The 25,977-nt window shown below is 43.9% G+C and overlaps 2 protein-coding genes across 2 annotated transcripts; both read right to left on the reverse strand.

The window, feature by feature from the left end:
- Positions 1-1,270: 1,270 nt before the first annotated feature.
- On the reverse strand, positions 1,271-1,708 carry LOC131203916 (profilin-2-like). Its single transcript, XM_058194643.1, has one exon. The coding sequence runs from the start codon at positions 1,706-1,708 to the stop codon at positions 1,271-1,273; it is 438 nt and encodes a 145-aa protein (XP_058050626.1).
- A 4,764-nt stretch (positions 1,709-6,472) lies between these two features.
- On the reverse strand, positions 6,473-22,402 carry LOC131203917 (outer mitochondrial transmembrane helix translocase-like). Its single transcript, XM_058194644.1, has 10 exons — positions 22,399-22,402; positions 19,942-20,147; positions 15,990-16,088; positions 14,601-14,721; positions 12,332-12,532; positions 11,680-11,786; positions 9,756-9,845; positions 8,712-8,762; positions 7,366-7,541; positions 6,473-6,742 (listed from the first exon to the last, which is right to left on the reverse strand). Exons 1-10 carry the CDS (start codon positions 22,400-22,402, stop codon positions 6,622-6,624), a joined length of 1,176 nt encoding a protein of 391 aa, XP_058050627.1. The 3' UTR covers positions 6,473-6,621.
- Positions 22,403-25,977: the final 3,575 nt, after the last annotated feature.

The raw sequence follows: 25,977 nt of genomic DNA on the forward strand, positions 1-25,977 counted from the left end.
GATATTTGGCAATGAGAACTTTGTCCAAGTTTCCTTGAGCGAAGACCCCTTAAGGGTCAGTGCCCAGGGACACTGGCTTTATTATAAACCAAGGAGAAACGATCCAATAAAGAGCTTTCCTGCCAGCATAGTTGTAGAATTAAGCCATTTCCCCTTATGAAGTCCCATTTATCATATTTTTCGGAGTATAAGACACTCCGGACTCTAAGACACGCCTATCTTTTTTAGTGAGCAAAACAAGAAAAAAAATCTGCCTCCCAGCAATGTTGCCTCTTTGCAGCAAACAGCCTGCTTTACTTTCGTTTTCAGCGATTTCAGCGTAGCTTGATAGCACAAGAAAAAAAATCTGCTCCCAGCAATTTACCTCCTTGCAGCAAGCAGCAGAGGCCCGTCAAGCAATAGGCCATGGCAATCCCTGCAGCCTGAAACAGCTGAGAGTCGGGAGGGACAATCAACTTGTGCTAATCAGGCTGTGCTGAAGCTGTAATGGGCTGTTTCTTCTTGCTGCTTGCTGCAAGGAGGTAAATTGCTGGGAGACAAGAGGCCAAAGGGTGGGGGCTACATTTGGTGTATAAGACGCTCCCAAATTTTTACCCCCTTTTAGGGGGTGCGTCTCGTACTCCTAAAAATATGGTATTTTATTGCATTTTAAATTGCCCATCATCAATAAGCCTTAGCAGATATCCAGAGTGGAAGCAAACAAATGACAAAGCAAGACAGAAGTAAACAAATTGCAAAGCGAGATTACAGGCTGCAAAATAACTGTTATTTTTTGGGGAAATCTCTTTATAAATGTTTTCAGAAAGCCTACTAATCAAACAGCTGCCGGCAACAGAAATAGAAATGGAAGCAAGTCAGGAAATGGATTTGAAAAGTGTTCCGTGTACTGTATACGGGTAGGACTACTAGAAGAGTAAATCCAGGGTGGCCTCTAGGAAACGGGGTTGCTGAGGATAACAGGCGAGCAGATTCAAGACATGCTTGGAAAGATTCAAATGTGAACCAGCCATGAGTAGGACCTTCCAGAGAAGCTGCTACTGACTGCCTCCAGGAACTGTAGATGGAAGTTTATTCTGAAGGGCTCATTCAAAGATGAAGCTTTAGATCATCGGATCTGAAACATCAAGTCACTTTCTTAGACTTCCTTAGAAGTTGCCAGGATCCACCTCTCTTTTGCATGCTCTTCATGGAATGGATGGAAAGAAAAATGCAAGCTGGGCTGGTAAAAGGAGCCTGCAGCCGTCGTGATATTAGAAGCTTGTTTGCATTTTTATTGGCGTAAATGCTCCTCGATGTACTTTGCTGTCTGGAAAGCTTTCAGATTCAGGGTCCCGCCCTGAATTCCCTGCATGCCAATGAGGATTAGGCAAATTGGATTAACCAGGACTACAGCGATGGCATGGGTGCAGTTGTCTTTCTTGTCCTCGTGGTAGACCTTGGTCCGGAGGTCCATTGTATGCTGTTGGGCATCGGTATACAAATTGTCACGTATGACCAGGCATTTGTGGCCACCCAGAGTCAAACCCTGAGTGAGGAGTGTGTTTCTGTTCCTGCCAAGGAGCGCTTGGATTTCTGGTTTGGTCATTCTGGCCAGGATGCCACCTTGGTGGGCACGTAAGACCTGCTGCTGTGCTACGGAGATAACCGCAGCATCACAGCACAGCCCATCTCTCATGAAATTGTTGATACACCCTTGCCAAGAAGTCATTGGGTGGTTTGGGGAGTGTTGCGTTGAAAGGCGCCTTGTAGCTGCTTTGGAAAAAACAACCACCAGTTCTCCTTTTTAGAGTAGGCCAATTTGGCTCTTCTGAAACCTGAAGGTAGGTTTTGTTGGTTGGTTGGTTGATTGGTTGGCTGGTTGTTTGAAAAACTTCTCTTTGTCACTCAGTATACCTGGCCTTAAGAAGACAAAATATTAGAGGCTAAAACGAGATAATGGCTTGTTCCGTATTCTAGTAGACACAGAAAGCTACTTCCATGCACTGTTGATGGACAGATCTCAAAAATAACTTGCAGTCAAGTTTTAGGACACAAACCTTTCAGCAGTTACTTGATCTTTCTCAGTGTTGTCTTGGATACAACTATTTAGCGTTCTTTTACAGGCTTCCAAGCTGTTCATTCTAGAATTCTGACAGCGCTGCCTATGTTTTCCTGTGATATCATCGGGCAGCTTTTCCTGGAGGAATCAAAACGGCTCAATTCGTTTTATGCGGATGGGTGCATATCCCATCATACTTTTAACTAACAATCCTAGTCTTTGTGTCTGCAGCTGATACTGTATAGAAGTTAACAAAATTCTCCTTTTGAATCAGAAGACTTAGGATCAAGACTGGGTCCCTCAAAATACAATACATGGGTATTGGAATCGTGATTATTGCAGTTCCCACAACAAGGCTATGAAATACGCTTGGGTTCCTAATTGCCTATTAATTGCTATTGTTGAGATTTTAACTGAAGTTGATTTATTGAGAGGGATCTTGGAGTCCTAGTGGACAACCATTTAGATATGAGCCAGCACTGTGCAGCCCCTTTTCCCCCAAATGTTCAGGCCGAACTCCACTTACAACGTCAGATATAAATGAAACAACAACAACAAAAAAGAAATGATTGTAAATTTGATAATGGCAGCTAGATTAGTGATGGCTAAATACTGGGGACGAAATTGGGATATTCAAAGAAATGAATGGTATAATGAAATTTGGAGCATGGCAACAAACGATAAATTGACAACAAAAAGTAAATTTAAAAAAGGGATGATTAAAACAAAACAATTATAATGAAATATGGGGGGATTTTATAAAATCAGTGTTGGTGGAAGGCAAAGGGAATAAACCTACTTGAGAATGTATGCTGTTTTGGAGGGGATAAGGGCACATTTAGAATATATTGTATATTTTTTAGCTAGAATAGAATAGAATAGAATAGAATAGAATAGAATAGAATAGAATAGAATAGAATAGAATAGAATAGAATAGAATTTTTTATTGGCCAAGTGTGATTGGAGACACAGGAATTTGTCTTAGTGCATCTGCTCTCAGTGTACATAAAAGAAAAGATACCTTCATCAAGGTACAACACTTACAACACTTAATGATATTCATAGGGTACAAATAAGCAGTCAGGAAACTATCAGTATAAATTGTAAGGATACAAGCAACAGTTATAGTCATAAGTGGAAGGAGATGGATGATGGGAACGATGAGAAGATTAATAGTAGTGCAGACTTAGTAACTAGTTTGACAGAATTGAGGGAATTATTTGTTTAGCAGAGTGATGGCCTTCGGGAAAAACTGTTCTTGTGTCTAGTTGTTCTGGTGTGCAGTGCTCTGTAGCATCGTTTTGAGGGTAGGAGTTGAAACAGTTTATGTCCAGGATGTGAGGGGTCTGTAAATATTTTCACAGTCCTCTTTTTGACTTGTGCAGTATACAGGTCCTCAATCGAAGGCAGGTTGGTAGCCATTGTTTTTTCTGCCGTTCTAATGATCCTCTGAAGTCTGTGTCTGTCTTGTTGGGTTGCAGAACCAAACCAGACAGTTACAGAGGTACAGATGACAGACTCAATCATTCCTTTGTAGAACTAGATCAGCAGCTCCTTGGGCAGTTTGAGAAGAAGAAGAAATATAAAGGGGGGTGGAGGAATAGTCTCCAGGGGTGGGGGTGCACTGCATTATTTGTATTTTTTTTTCTTTTTTTGTATTTAGATGTGTATGCCTATGTTCGTATCTTCTGTGTTACTTGTATATAAAATAATTTTAAAAATTAAATTAAAAAACATCAGAAGCCCTCTGACCATGAGGTGGCAGCAAATAACAACCAACGAAGCTGAAACCCAGTACTTAGGAAAGGAAGAAAAACTGGCTTATCATCGTCCTTGTGTCCACAACTTCTCATTTTCTCCCACTTGAGAAGAAGTAAGTTACCAGCCCCGCCACTTAACCTCTTGGCTGGGCTCTCCAGAGCCATCTCTGACCACTCTTTAAGAAAGTCCTTCACCTGATTTCCTGCATTTTGAAGTGGAAAAATCTTCAAATACTGTATTGTAAGATGTACTCTCCAAATTTAGAAAAACAAACGAACTTTGACTATGTTGAATTCTGGTTGGAAAAAAAGCAGAAACAGTGATTGGAACTTTTAACTGAGGCTTAGTGGACTGTCCAAAACTTAAGAGGTATTCTATAAGAAAATACTGTAAAAAACTAAGACTAATTGAAATTATTAACCTTGTACCCATACACAAGTACACGCAAAGTCACAGGATGAACGAAACTTTAATAAGTAATCAGCTTAAGAGTAAAACCTCTAATTATTTCGATGTGAGTTGTAGCAGTCCTTTTTTAATGTTGCACCCAACTACAGATTAAGTTTAAAAAAATACATTCGTAACATTTCTATCCTAAATTGTAATTAACATTGAGAGAATATATTTTTCTTTCTTCTTTTTGCCCTCAACACTCTAAGCTATTTAATAGATGTAATAATTTTACACACGTTATACAAACATTGGTGTATGGAAACAATACAATGTGCTAAGATTTATACCAGCATAAAAGAGGAGAAAAAATTATGAACTTTCCAAGTGCTTTTATATGAAGAAATCAGAAAACCTCCCAGTGGATTTATCTCCCCTGCTGTTTCTATTATATCTTAGTCTTTCAGTATCGCTGTTTGCCAGTCCATTACCCAGTTAATTCAGAGTCACCTTGTAGAGGACAGATGATAGTAATTTAATAAATAAAATCTATTTTATGCCTGAAAATGATAAATGTGTTTTGAATGTGTGGCCTAGAACTGCCTGAGTTTGGGGCCACACACTTGAAGCATATTTATTTATTTTTAAGGAGCAACTTCAGGAAATATAGAACTGAGTTTAGAAGCTGCCAGATAAAATTCGGATAAGTAGCACATTGGTATTCATTGTTAAATGGTCCTGGAAGGCATGCTGACTACTAGAAACAATGAAAACCAAACAAATTTTAGGAATAATTATTCCTAACAAATAAGGAATAATGCAGTGAATCACAAGGCAGCCGACACCAACAGGTTCCAGCTTGTGTGTCTAGTACCAAACAATGAATACCAGGACATAATTTTCGCATCCAAATGCGTCGAGTACCAAATTCGACAAGTTTCAAAGTAGTTGAGTACCAAGTTACTACTAAATATGGGTTCTCGGTAGCGGTGGGTTTCGAATTATGTTACTACCAGTTCGCTGCGCGCGCCTGCCTTCCGCGCATGCGCCAAGCCTCAAAAACATGCCTAAATAGGATCGCATAGAACCGGGGCAAGTGGGAGTGATTTCCGCTACCAGTTCGGGCGAACCGGTCTAAACCAGCTGAATACCATCTCTCAGATGCGGGGATCTAGAACAAGAATATTTTTTTTCAGGAATAATTTAAAAGCCCTCTCAAGTAACAGATTGAGCAAACAGATAAAATAACAACCAATTAAAAAAAAAAACTAGGATATATTTTCAGTTCTTAAATGTTTTACTTCTACATTGGTGCAAAACCTTGAATGGGTGGTTGGGACAGCTGTGAGACATAATTTGCTTTGTTGCATGGTCTTTTGTTGGAGGAAAGGCAGAGAAAATGGGGAAGGGATTAGATTAAAAACAAACCAGCTTGTTTATTCCCATTGTAACCCTACCTTTAATTGGTAGCTCCACTGCTTCATAAAGAATGCCTTTGCCAATCGGACTATAACATCTCAACATAATGGGTTGATATTTTGTATGAGTGATACTCTTGGCTCTCTTGATTCGTATGACTTCTTTCTTTATAGGGATGTTCCTCACTGGGCCGCGGTGTGGCTCAGGCTGTAAGAAGCCTGTTATTAAACACAGCTGCCTGCAATTACTGCAGGTTCAAGCCCCACCAGGTCCAAGGTTGACTCAGCCTTCCATCCTTTATAAGGTAGGTAAAATGAGGACCCAGATTATTGGGGGGGGCAATAAGTTGACTTTGTAAATATACAAATAGAATGAGACTATTGCCTTACACACTGTAAGCCGCCCTGAGTCTTCGGAGAAGGGCGGGATATAAATGTAAACAAAACAAAAAAAATTTGGCATCACCCCAATAACTCCCGTAATTCTCAGGGAGCATCACCAGATGTTGGAAGTTTCTACCCCCAGCACTTTTGGCGTGCCCTGCAAGTCAGTGGTGGGATTCAAGTAATTTAACAACCGATTCTCTGCCCTAATGATTTCTTCCGACAACCAGTTCACCAAACTGCTCAGAAAGTTAACAACCGGTTTTCCCGAAGTCGTGCGAACTGGCTGAATCCCACCACTGCTTCAGGTAGTGAAAATCTACCCTTCATGCATAATGTTCATTTTCCACCCCCCCTATTGAACCATCCCACCACTTGTCTTCATTTCTACCCGTTCTTTTTAGCTTTCTCTTTAACATTAAAATAGAGCAGGGGTCTCCAACAACCGTGGCAACTTGTAAGACCTGTGGACTTCAACTCCCGGAATTCCCCAGCCAGCCATGGCTGGCTGAGGCATTCTGGGAGTTGAAGTCCACAAGTCTTAAAAGTTGCCAAGGTTGCACACCCCCTGCAGTAGAGCAATTGCAGTGAGGTTAATCTTCCTTCTCCAGGTGAGGAATCCCGTCCAACTCAGTCCAAAGCTGGCTCCGTCCGCGTTGCCGAAGTGGCTCCTCTGGACTCCTTCATTTTTTCCAGGGCGAGCAGCAAGTCAAGCTGAGTAAGCGGCCTCAAAGGATTTTCTTCCAGGTCCCTGGGCATGAAGGAAAGGAAGTTCTGTTACTTCTTTGCCTCTAGAACTGCTTTGCTCTTCGTTCCCGTTGCAATGCCTGAACGTTAATTCATAACTGTCAAACTGTTCTTACTCCTTAACCAAGTTTGTTCTGAGTTGGGATGATTAAAAAAAAAACACCAGGCAGTTGCATGAAATTAAGTTTGTTTCTTCTCCCCCCCAAGAAGGACGAGAGCAAGCTGTTAGGTGTATAGATGCAAAGTCTCCCTCCATCCAGCAATACCACCCTAGTCAACCAATATCAATAGCATTTAGACTTATATACCACTTCATAGTGCTTTGCAGCCCTCTCTAAGCGGTTTACAGAGTCAGTGTATTGCCGCCCAACAATCTGGCTCCTCGTTTTACCCACCTCGGAAGGATGGAAGGCTGAGTCAACCTTGAGCTAGGATCAAACTGCTGACAGTGGGCAGAGCAAAGCTGGCTGGGGAATTCTGGGAGTTGAAGTCCGCCAGGCTTAAAGTTGCCAAGGCTGCAGTTCCCTGTTCTATAACATGTTCTAACGTTGCTGGAAGGCAGCATCTTCCGGCAACCAAACCCAGGAAGAGTCGGGGGCGAAGGGGCAGAAATAAAAGATGACTTACGTCTCCTCCACACTCCCTCTGCGGTGCAGCAAGTGGGCGATCTGTCTCATTTGTTGTTTTCGGACATAATCACGCACGCGATACGTGGCTGCGTCCCGGCACAGTTCCCACAGGTCACTGCCCGAGTAACCACGTGTTTTCTCTGCCAGCTCCTTCAAGCTAACGGCGTTGCTCATCTGAGGAAAAAAAATCCCCAGTTAATGAAAACCTGGGTTTGTTCAACGATTTTGTCCCCGTTGTCACCTCGGGCAACTCCACAGATGGCTCTGCTTGAAGAGAGGGCACTGCCTGGTGGGATGTTCTACCTCTGCCCCAGGGGTGAAATCTAAAAATTTTCCCTACTGGTTCTGTGGGCGTGGCTTAATTGGTGGGTGTGGCTTGGTGGTCAGGTGACTGAATGGGCATGGCCAATAATAATAAATAATAAAAATAATAAACAAAGTATACAAAACTTGGGAGCGCACCGGTCTACCTTCTTTAAAAATAGAGGCACTGGTCTACTAATTGCCTTATTTTGGGAGGCACTGGTCTTCCTTCTTTAAAAATAGAGGCACCGGTCTACTAATTGTCTTTTCTGGGAGCGCACTGGTCTACCTTCTTTAAACATAGAGGCACCGGTCTACTAGCCGCCTACAGCGCTGATCAGCTGTAGTGCGGCCCTTTGAAGTGCCGCGGCAGTCATTTAAGGCCGTTTGCAACCAAGAGCTTCAGGGACAGAGAAGAAGAACAACAAGGCATGAGCGGTGGTGGGGGGGATTTTTGCTACCAGTTCTCTGAACTACCCGCTCCCATCGCTACCGGATCATACAATCCAGTCCGAAACGGGAGCATTTCACCCCTGCTCTGCCCCCTCCCCGTCAGGCAGTCTAGGCTTCTGCTTGCAATGGATTGGCAATAACTGTTCTGACCTAGGCTTCCCAAAAGCACAAAGCCGACTCCTCAGTCCAATAAAGTTCATTTAAAGGGAATTCCTCTCCAGCAAAGCCCCAGCCAACAATCTTGCAAGAGATTTCACAACTACAGACGTTTATCAGGCTTGGAGAGCTGCTCCAACCAGGAGCATTTCACCCCTGGTCCAGAGCCAGAATGATAGGAAGCAGAGAAAAGCAGGCAAAGCACAGGGAGATCGCTTCACTCGCTCGCGCTTCTTTTAAAGCACAGCAGAGAGTCCAGAAAGCAGGCAAAGCTCGGAAGACTGCCTCGTTAGCGCCTCGTTTGAAAAAGCTACATACAGAGTATAAGACGCACCCAAATTTTCAGCCTCTTTTGGGGGGGGGGAAAGGGTGCGTCTTATACTCCGAAAAATACGGTAAGTTGAAAACATGGGAAGAAAGCAGGAAACTTACATTTTCTCCAGCAAGAATTAGCTTCAGGATATCTTGTCTTTGCCTTTGGGTCTGTCGGAGCAGAGAATGGGATTGAAAACATGATACCAAAAATGAGAGAGAGAGAGGGGAAAAAATGATGCTTTTGAATCAGTCTTGACTCTTGGTAACTGACTGGATAGATCCCTGCAGTTTTCTTAGCAATATTTCAGAAGTGATTTGCCGTTACCTCCTTCCTAGGGCTGAGACAGAGTTACTGGCTCAAGGTCAGCCAGCTGGCTTTGTTGCCTAACCACCACTGCGCTAACCTGGATGCCTCCCTCCCTCTTTTTCCTCCCTTCCTATCTCCGTTGGAGGCATTTAAATATGAAGTGTTCTATATGTTGCTTTCTGCGTTTCTGCAATTATTTTTGAGGCCATTTAGGCCTCCCTGCACAAATTTTCTAATTTCCGGTACGTTCTCCCCGAAGAACCTAATGGCTTGACTCAGTGGTGAAATCTGAACCAGTTTACTACCGGTTCGCTAGCTGCGCATGTGCACTGCGCACCATGCACCAAATGCAATGTGCGTGTGCACACTGCACACCAAAAGGAGGCATGGAATAAGTAGAACAGTACGCGGTGGGGGGGGGGCTAATCGGCTGTAACATGCAATCTTTTTTTTTTAACTTTTAAAAGCATTTTTTTAACAACCTATTCAGCCAAGTAGGTTGTTAAAAAATGCTTTTAAAAGTAAAAAAAAAAAGGCTCTGACGATCGCGCGGCTCAGCTGTGATCGTCGGAGACTTTTTATAAAAACCTTTTAAAAGCATTTTTTAAAAGATGCACCAAGTGGGCGACCGGGCGATTGGGTGGGGGAGGGGAGGGATTTTTGCTACCGGTTCTCCGAACCACCCGCCGCCATTGCTACCGGATTGGCCGATCTGGTCCGAACTGGGAGCATTTCACCCATGGTTTGACTGACTGGATCTTGCAAAGTCCATATTGGATGTGAGGTCTTACTTCTCCAGCAATATGGGTGGGTGGGGAAGAGGGTTTGTCGGAAGAGAAGTCATGTCTACTCACAGGTAGTGCAATATGAAAAGTTGTTGGCATTCTCCTCAGGATGGCTGGGTCCACATCTTGAGGCCTGTTGGTGGCTCCCAGCACCATTACCTGAAACAGGTAGATTAAGACAATAACAGAGTTGGAAGGGACCCTGAGCCAAGGAGAATGTCCGTTATGTTGGCCAGGAAAAGTAGGTTACGGATCCAAGGACAGGAGGATAATTCATCATCTGTGGGCTGGGCTAGCTTCCTAGTGCTAAAGGTGCTTAACAGAATAAGCATGGAAGGGACCTTTGTAGGTCATCTAGTCCAACCCCCCACCCAAGCAGGAGACCCTACACCATTTCTGACAGATGGCAGTCCAGGCTCTTTTTGAAAGCTTCCAGGGATGAAGCTCCCACAACTTCCGAAGGCAACCTCAGTTCCATGGGTTGATTGCTCTCACTGTCAGAAAATCCCTCCTTATTTCCAGGTTGAATCTCTCCTTGATCAGTTTCCATCCATTGTTCCTTGTCTGGCCTTCAGGTGCTTTGGAAAATAGCTTGACCCCCTTCCTCCTCTCTGTGGCAGCCCCTCAAATATTGGAAGGTTGCTATCCTGTCTCCCCTGGTCCTCTTCACTAGGCTAGCCATGCCCAGTTCCTGCAGCTATTCATTGTATGTTTTAGCCTGCAGTCCCCTAATCCTCTTGGTTGCTCTTCTCTGCACTCTCTCTAGAATCTCAACATCTTTTTTATAGCGTGGTGACCAAAACTGGTCACCACATCAGTGTGTGTTAAATGTCAAGTGACCACGTAGTTTTAATTTATTTTATTTTTTTTAAGTTTTTTATTTTGTCTCTTCTTATATACATATTGTTAATGTACATTCTCTTATCCATACATAATCATACCTATTTTTTCTAAAGAAAGCACAAAAATAAAACACTTTAATTCTGTTTGGGGTTGCTCTTCTACCCTTTCTTTCCCTTCGTTTCACAACAAACCTTCTTCTCTTTTCCCTCCCTTCCTCATCACCTTTCCTACCTTCTTCCTTCTCCTCTCCTTCCTCTTTCCTACTTCCCCTTTCCCCCACTCTTCTCTCCTTTCCTTCCTTTCTTACCTTCTCCCCTGCTCTTATCCCCTATCCTATCCTCCTCTCCTTCCCCTTCCTTCCATCCCTCTCTTCTTTTTTTCTTCTTTGTTGTGTAATATTTCCCTTGTTTGGTAACCGAGCAACTCCAATTTTCTAATATTATATACTTTCTTTTTTCCCCTGTTTCTTTTCCATTTTAACCCAATCTATCATTTCATAACTGTACATTTATATTTATAATCTTCTTTCCTTTCCTCCCCCAACCGCCTTTTCTATTTATTCTGGCAACATCTGGATTTCTATTTCTTTCTTGTCATTTCCCTCACATACTATAAGGTAAAGGTAAAGGTTCCCCTCGCACATACATGCTAGTCGTTCCCGACTCTAGGGGGCGGTGCTCATCTCCGTTTCAAAGCCAAAGAGCCGGCGCTGTCCAAAGTCGTCTCTGTGGTCATGTGGCCGGTATGACTCAACGCCAAAAGCGCACAGAACCTTCCCACCAAAGGTGGTCCCTATTTTTCTACTTGCCTTTCTTACGTGCTTTCGAACTGCTAGGTTGGCAGAAGCTGGGACAAGTCACAGGACAAGTTACGCGGCGCTAGGGATTCGAACCGCTGAACTGCTGACCTTTCGATCAACAAGCTCAGCGTCATAGCCCCTGAGCCACCGTGTCCCCTTTCATATACTATACGTAGTTTTAATTTATTTGTGACGTTTTAACATTTTCTTTTTTCAGTATGTTGGTTGAGCATAACGTGCAAACCAGGGAAATGCACAGAACTATGGCTCTGGTGGAGGAACGAACGGTCCATATTTTTAAGGCCGGCTTGGACTCGATTTGCATTCACGGATCCAAGCGCCAAGCCTCACCTGGCAGTCGGACGCCGTCTGCAGCCCATCCCAAAGGCTCATGAATTCTGCTTTCATCATAGCTGTGGCTTCGTGGTCAGTTCTAGAGCGGTTCCTCAGGAAGGCATCTGCCAGAAATGGGTAGAACATTAAAATAACCATTCGACAAAGTCGAATGACTGCTTTTCTCCAGCTATTGGCCTGTTTCGTTTAGCAACATGCTTTCTCTTTCGTCTCATTCTAAATCAATAGCAACAGGCAGGGGAAATTAGTCCCAAAGATGCTTTTTTCAGGAGGCAACTGGACTTTCTTGTTTTTTAATTTGAAGGCATTTCGCTTCTCATCCAAGAAGCTTCTTCAGCTCTGACAGGATGGTGGGGAATGGAAGACAGCTGGTCATTTGCATCCTTTTAGAGCAGGGGTCTCCAACCTTGGCAACTTTAAGACTTGTGGACTTCAACTCCCAGAGTTCCTCAGCCAGCAAAGCCAGCAAAATCCACAAGTCTTAAAAGTTACCAAGGTTGGAGACCCCTGCTCTAAATAGTTAGGGTTAGGGTTAGTGAAGCTGGCTGAGGAACTCTGGGAGTTGAAGTCCACAAGTCTTAAAAAAGAGCCAAGTTTGCAGACTCCTGCAGTAGGTGATACACTAGAACCACACACACGGGGAACTTACCTATTTCATCGATGAAAATGATGCAGGGTTGGATTTTGATTGCCAGAGAAAAAACGGCCGCGGTGAGTTTCTGTGACTCGCCGTACCATTTGTCCATCAAGGTGGGCGCTTGAAGGTTGATGAACCTGCAGTTGGATGCCTGGGCCATTGCTTTGGCAAGAAGGGTCTTGCCACATCCCGGAGGTCCATACAATAGGACACCTAAATAAAATAAATAAATAAAACCCTAACCCTAACCCAACAAGAAAAACAAAGACTTCAGAGGATAATTAGAACTGCAGAAAAAATAATTGCTACCAACCTGCCTTCCATTGAGGACCTGTATACTGCACGAATCAAGAAGAGGGCCGTGAAAATATTTGCAGATCCTTCACATCCAGGACATAAACTGTTTCAACTCCTACCCTCAAAACGACGCTATAGAGCACTGCACACCAGAACAACTAGACACAAGAACAGTTTATTCCCGAAGGCCATCACTCTGCTAAACAAATAATTCCCTCAACACTGTCAGACTATTTACTGAATCTGCACTACTATTAATCGTTTCATAGTTCCCATCACCAATCTCTTTCCACTTATGACTGTATGACTATAACTTGTTGCTGGCAATCCTTATGATTTATATTGATATATTGACCATCAATTGTGTTGTAAATGTTGTACCTTGATGAAGGTATCTTTTCTTTTATGCACACTGAGAGCCTATGCACCAAGACAAATTCCTTGTGTGTCCAATCACACTGGGCCAATAAAAAATTCTATTCTAAAAGTGGAAAGTGATAAGCCCATATTGAGGTGGTATTCCTACCACCCACCTCCTAATGAATTAAAGGTAAGAGCACTTATTCTGATTCTGGAAAAGAGTGTTGTTGTTAGCCAAGCCCAAGTAGGTAGTAATAAACTTAGTCCATGGAAAAACAAACTTTATTCGAACAGCTGGGAATGAAGTAATCATTCAACTCAAAGTAAAACAAATGCCTCCCAACACAAATTCCTCAGTTGTCTCACAAACCTTAGTCGAATTAGGCAACTGCCAAAGGCCCTTCCTGGCAAACATCCAGAAGCCACAAAAACAAAGATGTACACGAAGCAGAAGACGCAGCTACAACGTTGTTTTCCAGCAAAGCTGAAACACCAGTGCTGGTCTGTTTTAAGCCTTATGGGAGGGGCCAATCATCTCTTGGCCCTACTCCCGAGTTGTCCTCTCTGCTTGAGCTGCTCTTGCCTTCTGGCAGCTCTTCTCATGCATGCATTAGGAACAGGCTCCTCCTGTTCCTCTGCCTCACTACTATCAGTCTCTGGAGGCTCTGGAGTCCGCACCTCACTCCCCGATGGCCCTGGCCTCACCTCAGCCTCATCGCTGTCCGACTCCGTTGCCAGCTCCGTAGGCTGCTGACGGACCACAACAAGTGTGACCCTGCCTTTAGATTTTCCTGGTCCAGGGCAACAATTGTCCTAAACTTGATATTTGGATATTTTCATTTGAAATGGTCAAATGAAAAAAAGGACTAGGGATGACTTGATAGCAGCCTTCCAGTACTTGAAGAAGTCACAGAGAAGAAGGAGTCAGGTTATTCTCCAAAGCACCTGAGGACATCTGTCTGTCTTTCTCTCTTTTAAATAAGCAAATCTAACCCCCTACTGTATAATCTAGACTAATTCTCATTTGCTTTCTCATTCTCAGCAACTTTAAGATGCATGGATTCTACTACCACCTGCATGCTGTCTAGAGAATTTTGGGAGCTGAAATCCACTAGGACAAGAAGGAACGGAAGCTTAACAAGGAGAGATCTAATCCAGGGGTGAAATCCAGCAGGTTCTGACAGGTTCTGGAGAACCGGTAGCGAAAATTTTGAGTTGTTTGGAAAACAGGCAAATACCACCTCTGGCTGGCCCCAGAGTGGGGTGGGAATGGAGAGTTTGCAATATCCTTCCCCCAGGACTGGGGAGGGAATGGAGAGTTTGCAATATCCTTCCCCTAGGTGTGGGGTGGGAATGGGGATTTTGCGGTATCCTTCTAGAGAGGAGTGGGAATGGAGTTTTTGCAATATCCTTCTCCCAGGAGTAGGGAGGGAATGGGGATTTTGCAATATCCTTCCCCCAGGAGTGGGTGAGAATGGAGGTTTTGCAGTATCCTTGGTTTGCCTATTGACATCAATAGAGAACAAAATAAAAATTACATTGACATGGGATGAACTGAGGAGAAGCTGGAGGGCGGGGCCTGAAATGTCTCATTTGCCTATGAAGGACTCTAAAATGAAGATACCTTTTGGGGGCTGGCAGAGCTTGGAGTGCCCGAACAGGCGTGTCTGTTGCAAAGGTAAGATCACGGCGTCTCGAAGTTCGCCGACCAGCTCATCTAAGCCTGCAATATCCTTCCAAGTGACCTGAAAATGGGACAAGATTGTTTGTTGGAGGGCTAAAATGAGAAAGTGCTTTTCTGAACCATTTAGTAAGAGCAGCTGGTTTCCACACTGGGCCAAATCCAGGGGTGGGCTCACGGATGAAATCCAGCAGGTTCTGACAGGTTCTGGAGAACCGATAGCGGAAATTTTGAGTAGTTCGGAGAACTGGCAAATACCACCTCTGGCTGGCCCCAGGAGTGGGGAGGGAATGGGGATTTTGCAATATCCTTCCCCCAGGAGTGGGGAGGGAATGGAGATTTTGCAGTATCCTTCCCCCAGGAGTGGGGAGGGAATGGAGATTTTGCAGTATCCTTCCCCCAGGAGTGGGAGGGAATGGGGATTTTGCACTATCCTTCCCCTGGAGTGGGGTGGGAATGGGGATTTTGCAATATCCTTCCCCCTGGAGTTGGGAGGGAATGGGGATTTTGCAGTATCCTTCCCCCAGGAGTGGGGTGGGAATGGAGATTTTGCAGTATCCTTCCCCCAGGAGTGGGATGGGAATGGAGATTTTGTACTATGCTTCCCCTGGAGTGGGGTGGGAATGGGGATTTTGCAATATCCTTCCCCCAGGAGTTGGGAGGGAATGGGAATTTTGCACTATCCTTCTCCTGGAGTGGGGTGGGAATGGAGATTTTGCAATATCCTTCCCCCAGGAGTGGGGAGGGAATGGAGATTTTGCAATATTCTTCCCCCAGGAGTGGGGTGGGAATGGAGATTTTGTTTTTGTTTGTTTGTTTGTTTGTTTGTTTTTACATTTATATCCCGCCCTTCTCCGAAGACTCAGGGCGGCTTACAGTGTGTAAGGCAATAGTCTCATTCAATTTGTATATTTACAAAGTCAACTTATTGCCCCCCCAACAATCTGGGTCCTCATTTTACCTACCTTATAAAGGATGGAAGGCTGAGTCAACCTTGGGCCTGGTGGGGCTTGAACCTGCAGTAATTGCAGGCTACTGTGTTTTAATAACAGGCTCCTTACAGCCTGAGCCACCATGCCCTTATTTTGCAGTATCCTTCCCCTGCCATGCCCAATAAGCCACGCCCACAGAACCGGTAGTAAAAAAAATTGGACTTCACCACTGATTTTAAGCCAATTTTTCATGCTGTTGCCACCATCTCTTTTAAGTTTGCTGAGCAGCCAATCAAGGGCCAAATTTGGCAACTCTTTCTTGTTGTCCAGCTACCTGCAGAGAGAATCGCAAGTCACAGTTGATGCTGGGACAAAGGAAGCAGCGGTTCCCCCCTCTTACCTTTATGTCCCTGGGAACCACCAAATGAGCAACAATGTTCATCTCGTGCTCTGTTAGCTTCAGCTTCTCTATTCCAATCTGCTTCATCAGGTCTTCTGCCTGTCCGAGGAGATTAAAAAAAAAGGGGGGGTGGACTAAATTCAGGTATAATTTCAAGGTTGAAACCTTTCTGTTTAGCTTGACGGGGCACTTTCATTTTAATGAGCTAGAATTGCTGACTGTTACTATTACTATTGAAGGGCTTAGTGGGTAAGATGCTGAGCTTGTCGATCCAAAGGTCAGCAGTTCAGCGGTTCGAATCCCTAGCGCCGCGTAACGGGGTGAGCTCCTGTGACTTGTCCCAGCTTCTGACAACCTAGCAGTTTGAAAGCAGGTAAAAAATGCAAGTAGACAAATAGGGACCATCTTTGGTGGGAAGGGAACAGTGTTCTCTGCGCCTTTGGTGTTGAGTCATACCGGCTACATGAGCACGGAGATGTCTTCAGACAGCGCTGGCTCTTCGGCTTTGAAACGGAGATGAGCACCACCCCCTAGAGTTGGGAACCACTAGCATGTATGTGCGAGGGGAACCTTTACCTTTTACTATTACTAAATTTAGCACAGGTGCCCAGTACAGGTACAGAAAATGATTGTGGGTCTTCATAATAATGCGTACAAACAGAAGTAATTAAAACTGGTCTAATCAATTCTACATGGTCACTGAGAAGCAAGTGGCTTTTTTCAAGCAGCATCAAGCGGGCAATAAGATCCAAGCACAATTACTTTGAGATTATCCCACTTATAGTACTCATAACCGCTGCTAAAAAATCAGAAGCCTCTTGTTTAATTTTTCTTTCTTTTCCTATTTTATTTCTTACAGAAGTAGGGAAACAGGTTGTTCCCTGCCCCGGAGGGGCCTCGGGGGTAGGGGGGGGGGTGGGGAAGGCCCATTTTTCTCTCTCACCTGGCTCCAGAGCCTTTCTAGGAGTCTGAGGAGAGTGAAAACGGCCTTCCCCACCCCCCCGGAGGTCCTCCGGAGGCCGAAAATGCCCCATTTGCCAACTTCCGGACCCTCCCCAGACTCCTAGAAAGGCTCTGGAGCCGGGTGAGAGAGAAAAATGGGCCTAACACATGCTAGAAGTGGGGCAGAGCTGGGGGGGGGGTCGCAAGTGCATGCAGGGCAGCGGGGAATTATGGGAGTGGGCATGCATGCATGTGACCCCTCCCTCCCCCCCCCTTCCTGGCACGCGATGGCAAAAAGGTTAGCCATCACTGAATCTAGCCAAATTGCCTGGGAATTTGTGGAACTCTAAGCTCAACACTTCTAAATAGGTCAGTCTAGGGAAGGCTATTATTGAACGCTTACATGTATGACAGGAAGGTTGTGGTAATTATTTCCTGAAGGGAAATGTTCAGTTGTGTTTTATCACCACATCCAGTATAACACAAAGGAGGAATGTCCATGATTAGAAACATTTTAGCCTGTTTTGTGCAGTAAGGGTCGAAAAAAATATTATCTCCTAGCAGGCTATCCATTCATTTCTCAACCTGATTCTTTTGCTAGATCTTGGAATTGCTGGTAATTGCTTTCAATCTTTATGCTTCTAGTACCCATCACTGGTGGCTCAGGGGCTGGGGCGTTGAGCTTGTCGATCGAAGGTCGACAGCTCAGCAGTTCAGCGGTTCGAATCCCTAGCGCCGCGTAACGGGGTGAGCTCCTGTGACTTGTCCCAGCTTCTGACAACCTAGCAGTTCGAAAGCAGGTAAAAAATGCAAGTAGACAAATAGGGACCATCTTTGGTGGGAAGGAAACAGCGTTCTCTGCGCCTTTGGTGTTGAGTCATACCGGCTACATGAGCAAGGAGATGTCTTCAGACAGCGCTGGCTCTTCGGCTTTGAAACGGAGATGAGCACCACCCCCTAGAGTTGGGAACCACTAGCATGTATGTGTGAGGGGAACCTTTACCTTTTACTATTACTATATTCAGCACAGGTGCCCAGTACAGGTACAGAAAATGATTGTGGGTCTTCATAATAATGAGTACAAACAGATGTAATTAAAACTGGTCTAATCAATTCTATATGGTCACTGAGAAGCAAGTGGCTTTTTTCAAGCAGCATCAAACGGGCAATGAGATCCAAGCACAATTATTTTGAGATTATCCCACTTATAGTACTCATAACCGCTGCTAAAAAATCAGAAGCCTCTTGTTTAATTTTTCTTTCTTTTCCTATTTTATTTCTTACAGAAGTAGGGAAACAGGTTGTTTCCTGCCTCCGAAGGGCCTCGGGGGTAGGGGGGTGGGGGGGGAAGGGCCCGTTTTTCTCTCTCACCTGGCTCCAGAGCCTTTCTAGGAGTCTGAGGAGGGTGCAAACGGTCTCCCCCACCCCCCGGAGGTCCTCCGGAGGCCGAAAATGCCCCATTTGCCAACTTCCGGACCCTCCCCAGACTCCTAGAAAGGCTCTGGAGCCGGGTGAGAGAGAAAAATGGGCCTAACACATGCTAGGAGTGGGGCAGAGCTGGGGGGGGTCGCAAGTGCATGCAGGGGGGCGGGGAATTATGGGTGTGGGCATGCATGCATGTGACCCCTCCCTCCCCCCCCCTTCCTGGCACGCGATGGCAAAAAGGTTAGCCATCACTGAATCTAGCCAAATTGCCTGGGAATTTGTGGAACTCTAAGCTCAACGCTTCTAAATAGGTCAGTCTAGGGAAGGCTATTATTGAACGCTTACATGCATGACAGGAAGGTTGTGGTAATTATTTCCTGAAGGGAAATGTTCAGTTGTGCTTTATCACCACATCCAGTATAACACAAAGGAGGAATGTCCATGATTAGAAACATTTTAGCCTGTTTTGTGCAGTAAGGGTCGAAAAAAATATTATCTCCTAGCAGGCTATCTATTCATTTCTCAATCTGATTCTTTTGCTAGATCTTGGAATTGCTGGTAATTGCTTTCAGTTTTGTTATGCAATTACTCACAGCATTTCTACGGTTCTGGCTTGGACAGAGCTAAATATGTCCCACCCTTCTCTGTTCCCATACATAACAAGCTCCTGACTTTTCATCTCAGCTTCATCTCAGCTGTCACTACCTATGACTCAATGTAGACCATAATAGTTGAGTCGGTTCAATTCACCAGTCTTCAGTAGCAAGAGCAATAGCACTTAGACTTATATACCACTTCACAGTGCTTTACAGCCCTCTCTAAGCGGTTTACAGAGTCAGCCTCTGTAATTGCCCCCAACAATTTGGGTCCTCATTTTACCCACCTCGGAAGGATGGAAGGCTGAGTCAACCTTGAGCCTGGTGAGATTCGAACTGCCAAAAATGCAGGCAAGCTGGCAGTCAGCAGAAGTAGCCTGCAGTACTGCACTCTAACCACTGTGCCATCTTGGCTCATAAGTAGATTGTTTTATGCTTCTAGTACCCATCACTAAGGGACGCGGTGGCTCAGGGGCTAGGACGTTGAGCTTGTCGATCGAAAGGTCGACAGCTCAGCAGTTCGAATCCCTAGTGCTGCCGTGTAATGGGGTGAGCTCCCGTTACTTGTCCCAGCTTCTGCCAACCTAGCAGTTTCGAAAGCATGTAAAAATGCAAGTAGAAAAAATAGGGACCACCTTTGGTGGGAAGGTAAAAGCGTTCCGTGCGACTTTGGCGTTGAGTCATGCCGGCCACATGACCACGGAGACGTCTTCGGACAGCGCTGGCTCTTCGGCTTTGAAACGGAGATGAGCACCGCCCCCTAGAGTTGGCAACGACTAGCATGTATGTGCAAGGGGAACTTTTACCTTTACCTTTACCCATCACAATGTTTTTGCTTCTGCTTTTTAAAAAAAAATTTAGAAAGGCAACTAAGGACACAGCAAATGAAAAAGAGTTTAAAAGAAGGACCATTGATTCTGTTCAGGATTAAATAGTGGCTTTAATTTAACCATGGGAACCCAGCCACAAAACATACTTCTAGTACATACTCTTTTCTTCAACTGGATTCTTTGCTTCTGGGCTGGGTCTAGGGCATCTGAGACCCACTTTATACTGAAGTAGGTGGTGGCTCCAAAGACGGCCACACGGAGAAGAACGAGACAGGCTTCATTCCGGGTTAGGGGGCGAGTCAGAAAGTCCTTGGACAGTTCCCCCAGCAATATCTCCAAAGTGTTTCTAGCTCCCAAACTGGAACCTAAATGAAAAATTTAAAATGGTATAGAGAGAGGAGAGGTTAGACCAGTGGTAGTCAAACTGGTCCCTACCACCCACTGGTGGGTGTTCCAGCTTTCATGGTGGGCGGTAGGGGTTTTATCCGATACCGAGCACTTTCCTTTTTTTGAATTTAATTGACTTTTTAAAAAAAATTCATAGCATTGTTTAAAAACCATTTTCATTAGGTTTTCATAAAATTCCCCGTGACAATTTAAATTTCTGAAAATATACTATTTGTATCATCCACGCATAAGTTTAGTTCGCGTTACGTAAGTGAAACTAAATGGCGCTATAGTGCGACCCCAAACAAAAGAGCCTCGTCCCAGAATAGCTCGCGCATCTCCCCCCAACACCACCCAGCTGTAACAGACAAGCAGAGCTGGTAGCCGGCGTCGTCCCCCCCAAAACCCAATCCACGATGCGTGAAAGGCATGCGCAGACGACGATACATGGCGTATTACTGTGGAACCGGTGGGCAGTTACAAAATTTTACTACTAACAGAGATACAAAAGTGGGTGGTTGGTATAAAAAGGTTGACTACCCCTGGGTTAGACTATAAAGATAAACTACTGAAACCATTCATCAGCATTTAGTACCGCTGTTAAATTATGAGATTGTATAATAAAAATCTGTCAACTATAAAATGAGTGCAGATCTCTATCTAGAGCAGGGGTGTCAAACTTGCGTCATCATGGCAGCTGTTGTTTCTCTCTCTTTCATCTATCTATTATCTATTTATCTATCTATCTATCTATCTATCACTGTTCTCTGTTCTCTGATTTTGTAACACTCAGAATAATAACTGAATGCCCCCACTGTGCTTTCCATCTTGAAATTCATTTTATCAAAAAGTAGCTTAAACCAGATGGTTTGACTCTCTCAGCCCAACCCACTTCGTAGGGTTGTTGTTTTAGGGGAAAAGGCAGGAGGTGGGCGTGTTGGATAAGTTCGCCAGCTTGAGTTATTGGTAAAAATAATGAAGGTGGAATATAAATAATAAATAAATAAAATGTAAATAAATAAATTTCCAATGTCTGCACCAGGGAACTGCTATCTATTCCCTAAGCCACGTTGTGACTTATTCGGTGTTGGCTTTAACGTCTTGCTGGAACCAAATAATCGAAGCTTGCAAATTACTCTTTTGCAATAAATAGAGAAGCTGCTTGTGGGCTTATGTAAAATGATAATAATAATAATAATAATAATAATAATAATAATAATAATAATAATAATAATAATATAATAATAATATACATCACACAGTCCTAAACGCTTGGGAAGTGTTTGACTAGGGATCTGTGATACGAAATCCAGCATAGTTATCTTGTTTGCTGTGTATACTGTCATTTTGTGTAAATAAAATAATAATAATAATAATAATAATAATAATAATAATAATAATAATAATAATAATAATAATAATAATAATAATAATAATAATACCAGGAGTTGCCAGTCGAAGAAAAAGAACTGGAAAAAATCATGAAATATCGTGACCTGGCCATCGAAAGTACATAGCTATGGATGAAACATGTAACAGTGATACCCATTGTCATTGGGGCACTTGGTACCATGTCCAAGAATTTTATAAGGTACATCAACAAATTGCAGCTTCCTGCAATAACACCAGCGGAACTGCAAAAAAACTGTGCTACTTGGAACATCGTACATCTTAAGAAGGTACTTGGTTGATACCTAAGATGCTGGCAGCAACCCATATCAACCGTTAGCGCCAGTCAATGGTATTTGTGACACATTTTTAAATGTCCAGTTGACTTGAGTTTCATGTTTAATGAATAAAGATAATCATCATCATTTTAACCACCCGGTGGTTTAGCATAGTCAGATAATTCACATAAGCGGTATGACGGGATGCTGCCCTCCCATGTGACCTCCAAACAGGGACATCCTCCGAGGAGAGGAAGGGAGGATTCGAAGACGAGGCATCCTGTTTTAATTGAGATCTCGGGGGAGGGAGGAGGGGTGCAACATTATAGCAAACTGGGAGGGATAGCTTTAAAGCTGATTAATCCCAAGGACCTGGGACCCCCCCCTCCCAGGATTATTGGCCTTAATTTGTCCCTCCCGGTTCTCAAGAAGATTTTTGCACCCCGTACTGGCAGGAGAACAGTCAGGCTTCTATTGCTGACCATGGTGCTGAAAAACGCCGGGATAAGGCCGCAGCACGCAGCAGCCAAAAAAAAAGAGAGAGAGAGAAAATGAGACTCACCCATCCGTCGCTCTCACCGCCTCTCCAGTCAGCTAAACCAGGGGTCTCTAACCTTGGTCCCTTTAAGACTTGTGGACTTCAACTCCCAGAGTTCCTCAGCCAGCTTTACTCCCAGCTTCTGGGAGTTGAAGTCCACAAGTCTTAAAGGGACCAAGGTTGGAGAATCCTGAGCTAAACTCCTCCCACAGAAAGAAAAAGAGCCATGGAGGGAAAAAATCCTTCCTGCTTCACTGCTCCAGACTTCTGCGCATGATGATGGGGCTTGAAATCAAACAGCTGCCTGCCTATGAATGGAACAACCTGGGTAAGGCTGAGCGTCAAAGAATTGAGACCTTTGAACTCTGGTGCTGGAGAAGACTCCTGCGAGTCCCTTGGACTGCAAGGCGAACAAACAAGTCAGTCCTAGAGGAGATCAACCCTGACTGCTCTTTAGAAGGCCAGATCCTGAAGATGAAACTCAAATCCTTTGGCCACCTAATGAGAAGGAAGGACTCACTGGAGAAGACCCTAATGCTGGGGAAGATGGAGGGCAAAAGAAGAAGGGGACGACAGAGAACGAAGTGGCTGGATGGAGTCATTGAAGCAGATTAAATGGATTCCAGAGGATGGTAGAGGACGGAAGGGCTGGAGGAAAGTTGTCACGATGGGTTGGACACGACTTCACAACTAACAACAACAGGTAAGGCTAGAGCTGAGTTTTGCTTTGGGGTTTTAACACGCACTCCCCGGTTTTAAGAAACAAAATGTCATTTGTTAAAATCGAATTTCAGCCCAGAGATTTAAATCTCCCTTTCTGGACTGCTTATCTGACTGCCCTTCTGTAGAAAATATCTCCTACCATCGAGCAGGGGCTATAGAAGCATAGCCAGGTGAATGAATAGGCTGAAAAATAGCTTTGACCCGTGGGCCGTCAGACTTCTGAACACAACCCTGTAGGGAAGAAAGCTGACATGCAGGGAGAATGCTTTGAAATAAAGTATATTTCTTCAGACACAACAGTTCCTTACCTTCTTTTTTAGGGCTACCGGATCTGAGTTGCAAGAATCCTGACGATTAAATGGCAGACACATCAGAGTATTTTTTGAATGTCTTTGTGGCTACTTAATGATTGCCTGAGGGACACAGTGGCTCAGTGGCTAAGACATTGAGCTTGTTGATCAAAAGGTCGGCAGTTCAGCGGTTCAAATCCTTAGTGCCGCATAACGGGATGAGCTCCCGTCACTTGTCCCAGCTTCTGCCAACTTAGCAGTTCGAAAGCACATAAAAAAATGCAAGTAGAAAAATAGGAGCCACCATTGGTGGGAAGGTAACAGTGTTCTGTGCGCCTTTGGCATTTAATCATGCCAGCCACATGACCACGGAGATGTCTTCAGACAGCGCTGTCTCTTCAGCTTTGAAATGGAGATGAGCACCACCCCCTAGAGTCCGGAACAACTAGCACATATGTGCGAGGGGAACCTTTACCTTTTTAAAAAAACTGAGTTTTTGCAATCTGGCTTTGCACATTGGTTGCCAGTTTTTGTTTCATTTTGGTTTTTTGAGTTTGCTGTCAGCCTTTCTGCTTACACAGTCATATACTCAGCAGTCGAGTAATTCAGATTCATAATCACTCTGGCCTAAGAAATTAAATTACTCTAGGATAATTGATTCTTGAAGTTGGGTGACTTTCCGTAAGATAAGTTATTTCTCTGCAATGGCATCCATAGCAAGGTAAAATGCCTTACTGGTGCCACATATGGTATAGCATCAAATATTTGTCCCTACATTTTTTTCTTTGCATATCTGTTGCATCACCACCCCTCATCTCCTGGGGGGGGGACTTCAGCTTCTGGATGTTGTCACTGGTCTTAAAATGTGTTGGGAGTGAAGTAATAGCTCATAGGCCGTAATAGCTCAGGCTGGTAAAGCCTGTTATTAGAACACAGTAGCCTGCAATTACTGCAGGTTCAAGCCTGGCCCGAGGTTGACTCAGCCTTCCATCCTTTATAAGGTAGGTAAAATGAGGACCCAGATTGTTGGGGGGGGCAATAAGTTGACTTTGTAAATATACAAATAGAATGAGACTATTGCCTTACACACTGTAAGCCGCCCTGAGTCTTCGGAGAAGGGCGGGATATAAATGTAAATTAAAAAAAAAAAGTTGGAATTGCTGTCTGCGTTTTTCAAAAGTAGATGCAGTCATGCAAACAAACTCCCCACCCCACATGTATTCAGAGATTCATTCATATACATATATATTCATATACAGCTCTACAGAGGAATGATTGAGTCTGTCATCTGCACTTCTATAACTGTCTGGTTTGTTCTGCAATCTACCAAGACAGACACAGATTTCAGAGGATCATTAGAACTGCAGAAAAAACAATGGCTACCAACCTGCCTTCCATTGAGGACCTGTATACTGCATGAGTCAAAAAGAGGGCTGGGAAAATATTTACAGATCCCTCGCATCCTGGACATAAACTGTTTCAACTCCTACCCTCAAAACGACACTACAGAGCACTGCACATCAGAACAAATAGACACAAAAACAGTTCCTTCCTGAACGCCATCACTCTGCTAAAAAAATAATTCCTTCCACACAGTCAAACTATTGCACTACTATTAATCTTCTCACCGTTCCCATCACTCATCTCCTCCCACTTACGACTGTATGTGTCAGCCATGGAAGCCATACTAGGCCGAAGGTTTTGACACGCTGCCACGCTGCAGGAGGAGTTTTCTGAAACGCTGACAGTATGACTGTAACTTTGTTGCTTGTATCCTTACGATTTATATTGATATTGATTGTTTCCTGATTGCTTATTTCTACCCTATGACTATCATTAAGCATTGTACCTTAGGATTCTTGATGAAGGTATCTTTTCTTTTATGCACACCGAGAGCCTATGCACCAAAGACAAATTCCTTGTGTGTCCAATCACACTTGGCCAATAAAAATTCTATTCTATTCTATTCTATTCTATTCTATTCTATTCTATTCTATTCTATTCTATTCTATGACTATCATTAAGTGTTGTACCTTATGATTCTTGACGAACATATTTTTTCTTTTATGTACACTGAGAGCAGATGCACCAGGACAAATTCCTTGGGTATCCAATCACACTTGCCCAATAAAAATTTTATTCTGTTCTGTTCTGTTGTGCTGTGTTGTGTTGTGTTCTATTCTATTCTATATAGGCAACCATGCTGTATTACAGCTGTCTGTGATAATTGAGCCACATCCTTCGTCCTACCAAGGCTCAGGATTGGATTAATTGAGGAACTCCGTTTTTCCAAGAGTCTCTACCTATCCAATTGGATATAGCAGATCAGGCATGCTGTAGACCCCATCAGCAAAGAGTGTTGGCTGGCAGGGACCAAAAAACCCAGCCCTTTTCTGCATCTGTTCTGTTTTTAGAGAATTGTCTCACTGAACAGACCAGTGCCTCCAGCCTGTATATATAACTTATTTCAAATATTCCATTGGATTGTAAAGAATTTTTTTTAAAAAAATGAAATGTAGATGTCAGGAAAGATAATAAATAATTGACAATCATTAGGTGGAACACACATTCGTAGGTATGTGAAATGAAA

The sequence above is a fragment of the Ahaetulla prasina genome, chromosome 9 (genome assembly GCF_028640845.1).
Source record: "Ahaetulla prasina isolate Xishuangbanna chromosome 9, ASM2864084v1, whole genome shotgun sequence".
Lineage (NCBI taxonomy): Eukaryota > Metazoa > Chordata > Lepidosauria > Squamata > Colubridae > Ahaetulla > Ahaetulla prasina.